Genomic DNA, 8,579 nt, shown 5'->3' with positions numbered 1-8,579 from the left:
ACTGCTGACGAATTGTTTCTCCACAAACGTAAACCTTGGGCACAAGTTACATGTAAATGTACAACAAAAAGATGAACAGTTATCAAAGTGAAGGATTTTGATCCCTTGGTTTTAGAGGGGGAGGAGGAATAGGTATTGTCGGATGACCATGATCTATTGGGAAACTACTGAGTATTAGTTCCAACTAGGGCAACCACCAATCAGTTTGCCGCAAATTAGCAGTAAACCATATCAGACTAGGAGCAAATGAGAACGGAACACTGCTCCTTAAATGAGACTACTGCAATTTGATGAAGAGAAGCAGCTACACATAAATGTCACTTCTAGTCTAAATCTCTAAGAATTCCTGGATAATTTGATGCAAAGAACCAATAAATTCAGCCAATACAGATTCTATTCACAGGGAACATCACGATTTATCCAATTTCTCAATACTAAAGCAGAGTAACACCTCAAAATTACCAAGTTAAAAAAAAAATCGACCAAAAGAACAAGAATCCCCAAAAAACATGAAACTATTACCATGAACTGATGCTGAGCCGAGCTGAAGCGAGCCGAGCGAGAGGGCAAGCTGAAGAGCTTGTTCTAGCTTGTAGAGGAGAAGAATAGAGAGCAAAGGGTTGCGAAGAGCTTGTTCTAGCTGCAAATTGGAATCGATTCCCGCAACAGATATGGACACGCGACAAACAACCGTATAAAAGATGTGAATCAGCTCGAGCAACATGCTCAGACACACATATGATCTTGGCTAAGAATTCTTTAGTTATAATGATACCTGCTCCCTTGCACACTTTGCAGTCAACCAAGTTTGTTTCCTGCTTCATCTTTCCACTCTTGCAGAAAACACATTTTGTGCCACCTGCACATATCAGTGAACATAAATCATTTCAACCCTTTTCCCTCTGCAGCTCAACAAACTAAAGCTTATTCGTAGCTTCCTGACATATTCAACCCCTAAAACCTCGGGCTTACATAGGTATAACCAAGCACCAAATAGCAAAAAGAAGATCATTGCTTCCCCTTCCATTCGCCAAAGGTATGTTGGGGCAATCACAGGGCAAGTGCAAAACACGGAATTGAAATTGTTGGCCATAGTGCTTTCAACATCAGATGTTAGAGGGGGAAGCCACAAATCAATGAACCAACTATTTCAATCATTCAAAGCAATTCAAGTCCAATTCGATCCTGTCAAGAAGAATTTCCTGACAAACCAAGCACAACAAATAAAGAAAGAGTGTATATTGCCAGCGCAGCAATCACAAGGGACAGGATCGCCCTGCATCATCATCATCATCATCATCAAATTGGTTTCAACGCAATCCATTAGAACCCTAATGCTTTCCAAAAACCAACCACGATATGCCACGCCACATTACCTTGAGACCGCCAGAACGCTCACAGTGGCAAGAACGATCTGCGTGTCCAACGTCCTATCGAGCCCGCTGAACAACAAGAGGGGATGGGTGAGCAGGTCGCTGGCCGAGTGGAGCGACTTTCGCGACGAGAGGGTGGCGCGAGGGTAAAGGGAGGGTGGCGTGAGGGTGAATGAAGAGCGATAGGGCGACGGGAGAGCGAGTCGAAGGCCACGAGAGGGCGAGGTGAGGGTAAGAGGGTTTTTCGAATGAAGAAACCTAGCAAGAAGTCAGGAAAATGAGAAGTGTGGAAGATTTGGTGGGTGGCTTTTGTTGCTAATTAGCGACATATTTTGCGATGAATTACTTTTTGTCGCTAATTAGCGACGAAATTAACAATTCATCGCTAATTAGCGACGAAAACGTATATTCGTCGCAAAATTAGCGACGAAAACGTCTATTCGTCGCTAATTTGGCGACGAAAAACATCTTTCGTCGCTAAATTAGCGACAAATAAATGGATTCGTCGCTAATTTGAATATTTTCTTTTTTATTTTTGTTCATATTCTATTAGCGACGAATAAATTTTCCGTCACAAAATTAGCGACGAAAACGTCTATTCGTCGCTAATTTGGCGACGAATAACATCTTTCGTCGCTAAATTAGCGACAAATAAATGGATTCGTCGCTAATTTGAATATTTTATTTTTTATTTTTTTTCATATTCTATTAGCGACGAATAAATTTTCCGTCGCTAAATTAGCGACGAACAACTTTTTCGTCGCTAAACTGAATATTTTCTTTTTTTTTCATATTATATTAGCGACAAAAGAACAAATTCGTCGCTAATTCGAATATTTTCTTTTTTATTTTTATTCATATTCAATTAGCAATGAATATGTCTTTCGTCGCTAATTTAGCGACGAATAATTTCCTTCATCGCTAATTTAGCGACGAACTAGATTTTTCGTCGCTAAATCGAATATTTTCTTTTTTTCCTATTATATTAGCGACGAAAGAACGAATTCGTCACTACTTCGAATATTTTCTTTTTTATTTTTATTTATATTCAATTAGCGACGAATATGTATTTCGTCGCCAATTTAGCGACGAATAATTTCCTTCATCGCTAATTTAGCGACGAACACGACTTTCCATCGCTAAATTGGCGACGAATAATTGTTTTGTCGCTAATTTAGTGACGAACACTTTTTTTCGTCGCTAATTTAGCGACGAAATAGTTTAGTCGTCGCTATTCCTTTTTATTTTTATTCATATTCTATTAGCTACAAATTTTTCTTTCGTCACTAATTTAGCGACGAAATAGTTTATTCGTCGCTATTCTTTTTTATTTTTAATCATATTCTATTAGCTACAAATTTTTCTTTCGTCGCTAATTTAGCGACGAAAAAATGAATTCATCGCTAAATTAAGTATTTTATTTTTTATTTTTATTTATATTCCATTAGCGACGAATAAACTTTCCGTCTCTAAATGAGCGACAAAGCACTTTTTCATCGCTAAATTAAATATTTTCTTTTTCATTTTTTTCATATTATATTAGCGACGAATCACTCTTTCGTCGGTAATTTAGCGATGAAAAAACTAATTCGTTGTTAATTTGAATATTTTCTTTTTTATTTTTATTCATACTCAATTAGCGACGAATAATTGTTTCGTCGCTAAATTAGCGACGAATAATTGTTTTGTCGCTAATTTAGCGGCGAACCCTTTTTTTCGTCGCTAATTTAGCGACGAAATAGTTTCGAAAGAGTTTATTTGTCGCTATTCTTTTTTATTTTTATTCATATTCTATTATCTACGAATTTTTCTTTCGTCGCTAATTTAGCGATGAACCCTTTTTTTCGTCGCTAATTTGAATATTTTCTTTTTTTATTTTTATTCATATTCTATTTTCATATATTTTCAATTTCTTAATTTATTGAATTTTTATTTATTCTATTTATGATTAAATATTTTCTTTCTATTCTTATTTTTGAAAAAAAATAGAATTCAAAGTAATTTGAATTTGGAATTCTAACCTATTGGAAATTTTGTCACTAAATGAGCAATGAAAAATGGAAACAATTTGAAGCTTATTAAAATTAGCAACGAATTCTATCCTATAGAATTCAAAAGAATTCGCTAAATTAGTGACGGAACAATCTTTGTCGGAAAAAGACCTCATCCTTGCCTCGGAAAAAGATCTCATTCACTAACAGATTATTCATGCTCCATCTCACCTAGAACAAAACAAGAAGCATCAGCCTCTTGAATGCATCAAAAGTAGATGTCACAATCTAAAGCTTCATAAAATGTATCGCCGCTGATCATCAGCATAGAAATAGAAATAAGTACAAGCACTATCTTATTATACAGCAACATATAAATCGATCAAGATAATTGGAAATAGAGAATGATTTGTAATTAGGATCAATAACGATAATGTAATTGAGAATGATTTGTAATTGGGAGCAAAGTCTAGAAATTGTTTCAACCCATCACGAAAATTGAGAATGATTTGTAATCGGCCAATCCTCGACGTTTGGATAAGTTCTTATTATACATTCAAGCCCCATCTTTTTACATTGTACCCGCATACTAATTAAAGATTTATAAAATATTAAAAATATCATATCTAATGCTTAATACTCTTAATTAAGACCACAAAATTCTAAAAATTAAATTATGTATGTGACAAGACAATTTCTTTGAACTTCAAAAAAAATAACCATGTCAAAAACACTTACCCAAGTATTTGCTTGAATTATTTATAGTAAACGTGGTTAATCCGATGAGAATTGCAAATTTTGTCATTAATTGTATAAATTAATGAAGAAAAGATGTTAGTGGACTTTAGCGACAAAAAAAAATCTGTAATTTAGCAACAAAAATTACTTTCGTCGCAAATTTTGCAACGAATTTTGTGACGAAATTGATTTTCGTCGCTAATTTAGCGATGAACTACTTTTTCATCGCTAAATTACAGAAGTTAGTTTACCGACGAATCACTTTTTCGTCACTAAATTAGCGACGAATCACTGTTTCGTCACTAATTTAGCTACGAAAAAGTTGTTCGTCTCTAATTTCGTCGCAAATTAGCGACGAATTTGTTTTAGTCTCTATTTTTGTCGCCAATTTAGCGACGAATATATTTTCGTCGCCAATTAACTACGAATATAGTTTCGTTGCTATTTTCGTCGCTAATTAGCGACGAATTTTTTCGTCGCTATTTTAGTCACAAATAGCGACGAATTTTGTTTTCGTCGCTATTTTCGTCGCAAATTAGTGACGAATTTTTTTTGTCGCTAATTTTTCGTGGCTAAATCCTTGTTTTTTTGTAGTGATCGCTGTAGTCCATCTCTTTCGGGTTGAAATTGCAGATTGCAGTGAATCTTAAGTGCTTTGCAATAATTAATAATACATTGTAAAGATAGATAATGAAGTTGACTAAGATAAATAAAATACAAGAGATAGCTTGCTGCACAGGCTGCAACAGAAAGACCAAAACATCTCAATAAGTGAAGCATGTAGGATCAACTACCTCTTCCAATTTGATGTCCTCCGATGCGCTTAACACGATTGAGTTATGTGCCGATATCGCTCGAGAAACTTGTTGCATGCTTGGACGATGCTCTGGTTTGGACCTTGAGCACGAAAATGCCATCTTTGTCACGAAAGCCACTTCCCCGAGCACACCACCTTCCGGGAATGGAATTCTTTGATCTAACACTTCTTTCAGTGGCCAAGAAGCTGTTGAATGGCGCAAGGATGATGAAGATGAGGACACAAGAGAAGATATGAGATCGCCTGGATGTCTTCCCACGATTATTTCTAGTGTCACCACTCCGAAGCTATAAACATCGCATTTGTGGTTCACCTCCATTGTGTATGCGAGTTCTACATAGAGAAAAGAGCAGATTTTTTCTAGCTTTTATACAGTATCCATGCTTCATTAATCTAAACTTATTTTGAATAAATTTAGTATCAATTAACACATAGCTTAGATTTCAATGAAATTTTTAAAAATTTAATTTCTCCAAGGAAAAGTTTCAATTTATTAATTGATGGGCCTAAATCTCAATCAATCTATCATCTAACCTTCAGATCGTGTGAATAGCTTTGGATATGGTGTTAGGTACTTAGACGTATAAAGCAACGTAGGTAACGATGAGGATCTTGTATAAGCATTTTCATGTCTATAAAATGAAGTGGATGAAATTTTGAAGAAACCAACTGACCTGGAGCTGCATATCCAAAGGTGCCTGCAAAGGAAGTCCAATTGGATGAATAAGATTGTAGAACCTTAGCCGTGCCAAAATCAGAGACGTGAGCTTCGTATTCTGCATCCAGTAAAACGTTCTTGCTCGATACGTCTCGATGAATTATAGGAGGAGAGCATTCATGGTGCATGTAGCACAAAGCGTAAGCCACACCTTTAACGACATTCAATCTCTTCTTCCAATCAAATGTTGTTATCCTCTCCTCATTGTTCAATACATCCTTCAAGCTGCCACATTCCAAGAACTCGTACACCAAAAATGAATGTCGAGAACTCAAGCAAAAGCCATAGAGCTTGACGATGTTCCGGTGCCGAGTTTCGGTCAATGCATGAATCTCCCTTTCAAATGCTTTTCGACTAGCAATTTCGACGTCCACTGCTTCCTTAAGTTTCTTTACAGCAACAGTCTCCCCTGTTTGCAACCGGGCCTTGTAAACACTCCCATGTCCTCCCACACCGATGCAATATTTGGGATCAAACTCCTCCGTAGCTTCAATAATGCTCTCGTAGGCCATTCCTCCATCAAAACTCAATACTGCCCACGGGTTTTCATTGGTTCCATCTTTCGAACTAGCCTCTGTTTTCCTTACTCTTCGGCGTACGATACTCAAACCTCCCACAACAAGAAACAAAGAGAGTAGGCAAGCTAAAGTTGGAACCAATATCAGCAGCAGCTTTTTGTTGTTGGTTTTTTCCTTTGGACCTTGTCGTTGCACATGGATTGAGACCAGCAATAACTCCACATAAGCCTTTGTTTCCTCTCACAACTTCAATTGTAGCGTTACGAAAGGCTGGAAGGTCTGCTAAGGCACCCTCTAACTCATTGTACGATATGTCAATTGACGTCAAGCTTGCCATATCATCAAAGGTCGACGCAATGGAACCTGAGAGCTGATTACGTGAGAGATTGAGTGTCTCCAATTTGTGCAATAGCCCAAGTTGTCCAGGTATTTCTCCCGTAAGCAAATTTTGACTCAGATCGAGAATTTGAAGAGATTGAAGATTGCTAATCTCGATGGGAATGCTTCTGTCAAGACCATTTCTACTTAAAATCAAAAACTGAAGATTCGAACACTCCCCAAGTTGCCTGGGAATTGAGCCACTCAGGTTATTTCCGGCGATGTTAATGTTTGACAGATCGGACAATGTTCCAAGTTCTTGAGGGATGTTGCCTACAAGATGATTGTCATAGAGTGAAAGCTCTAGAAGAGACGTCAATTTTCCTAGGTCTTTTGGAATTTCTCCAACAAGGCTATTTGAAGAGAGGTCAAGTCTATGTAATCGGGTTATGTTGCCAACCTCAAAAGGTATCACACCTGAGATTCGATTGTTGGAGATGTTCAGGCTTGTCAAATTGCTATACTCACCCAGTCTAGGGGGTAGCTCACCGTAAAGTTCATTGTTGCTCAACCCAAGATAAACTAAGTAAGGGTATGTGCCGAGACCCTCCGATATATTTCCCTTGAGCTGATTGTCCTCGAGCCTGACTCTAATCAAACTAGTGCAGTTTCTGAGGCCTCGCGGAATTGGACCAGTGAAGTGATTATCCATCCCGGAAAAACTTTGAAGAGCTCGACCAGTGCAAATATCTTGGGGCAAGTGGCCGACAAAATTGTTGCTGGCTAGCTGCAGATTTGTGAGCTTGCTTAAGTTACCTATTGTGGATGGAATCAAGCCAGAGAAATTGTTATCCATAAGCACGAGACCAGAGAGAGACCCGAGCATTCCTATTTCTTTGGGAATAGGACCGGACAGCTTATTTTGGTAAAGATGAAGGATATTCAGATTGGTCAAATTCCCTATGGACGACGGGATAGGGCCTGTTAAATCATTCTCTAGCAGTTGGAAATTTATGAGGGATCTCATTCCTCCAACTTCCGAGGGTATGGAGCCAGAAAGTTGATTGGTATAGAAGTAAAGAAATGCCATACTACTTAGATTTCCTAGAGTGGTGGGGATGGATCCATTGAGATCATTGACTGATAAATCAAGTTCATTGAGAGATCCCAACCTTCCTATTTCCTTTGGAATGGACCCAACAAGCAGATTATCGGAAAGCCATAAGCTCGACAAGTTGCTCATGTTTCCAATGGAAGAAGGAATTGGACCGGTGATGCTGTTGTCCTTTAGGTAAAGAAAATTGAGAGATTGAAGCATTCCTATTTCCTTTGGAATGGACCCAACAAGTTGATTATTGACAAGCCATAACTGCATCAAGCTGCTCATGTTTCCAATGGAAGAAGGAATTGGACCAGTGATGCGGTTGTTTAGTAGGTAGAGATAATTGAGAGATTTAAGCATTCCTATTTCTTTAGGGATGAAACCAGAAAACTTATTATCTGACAAGGATAGAAAGGACAAGTTGGTCAAACTACTTATTTGATTGGGAATTGAGCCGGTTAAATTATTATGACTCAAATCCAAAATTTGCAAAGATCCTAATGACCAGAATTGAGTTGGAATGTTTCCCGAAAGGTTGTTTTGAAGCATGTTCAGATAAGTAAGCTTGGTAAGATTGCCAATGCCCGGAGGGATGTTTCCGAAGAGCGAGTTATTGGCAAGCTTTAGAGTGACCAAGTTGGGCAATTGAGAGAAATTGAGATGATAAAGCGTACCACGAATGGCAGAATCTGAAAGGTTCAAGCTCGTGATGCTGCCGAGAGGATCGCAACCGATCCCGCGCCATGAACAAGCGTTGCTTCCATTCCATGAAGACAAAGTAGAGCGACTCTGGCTGTCTAGGTTAGACTTCCAAGTTAGGAGTGCCTCCACTTCCTCATTTACCGTTTGGTTACTAGCACCAACAATGGCCGCTAGAGAAGAGCTCCGAGATGAAGCAAGACATGGCATTTGATGCACGAGCATGAGGAGGACGTAAGCGAGGAACGACATGGAGAGTTGTTTCTGAGACGAGGCCATGACAGGTTAAAGGGGTGGCTTTTCTT

General features: G+C 38.2%; 2 protein-coding genes across 2 annotated transcripts; both read right to left on the bottom strand.

Moving 5' to 3' along the window:
- Positions 1-4,721: 4,721 nt before the first annotated feature.
- LOC125313929 (MDIS1-interacting receptor like kinase 2-like) lies at positions 4,722-6,319 on the bottom strand. Its single transcript, XM_048275194.1, has 2 exons — positions 5,594-6,319; positions 4,722-5,252 (listed from the first exon to the last, which is right to left on the bottom strand). The coding sequence occupies exons 1-2, from the start codon at positions 6,147-6,149 to the stop codon at positions 4,867-4,869; spliced, it is 942 nt and encodes a 313-aa protein (XP_048131151.1). The 5' UTR covers positions 6,150-6,319; the 3' UTR covers positions 4,722-4,866.
- LOC125313662 (MDIS1-interacting receptor like kinase 2-like) lies at positions 6,205-8,579 on the bottom strand. The gene is made up of 2 exons (XM_048273474.1): positions 7,790-8,579; positions 6,205-7,645 (listed from the first exon to the last, which is right to left on the bottom strand). The coding sequence occupies exons 1-2, from the start codon at positions 8,551-8,553 to the stop codon at positions 6,205-6,207; spliced, it is 2,205 nt and encodes a 734-aa protein (XP_048129431.1). The 5' UTR covers positions 8,554-8,579.

This window comes from Rhodamnia argentea, chromosome 2 (genome assembly GCF_020921035.1).
Source record: "Rhodamnia argentea isolate NSW1041297 chromosome 2, ASM2092103v1, whole genome shotgun sequence".
Taxonomy (NCBI): domain Eukaryota; kingdom Viridiplantae; phylum Streptophyta; class Magnoliopsida; order Myrtales; family Myrtaceae; genus Rhodamnia; species Rhodamnia argentea.
The sequence above is the reverse complement of the archived record's forward strand: the minus strand, read 5'-3'. Positions and strand labels throughout refer to the sequence as shown.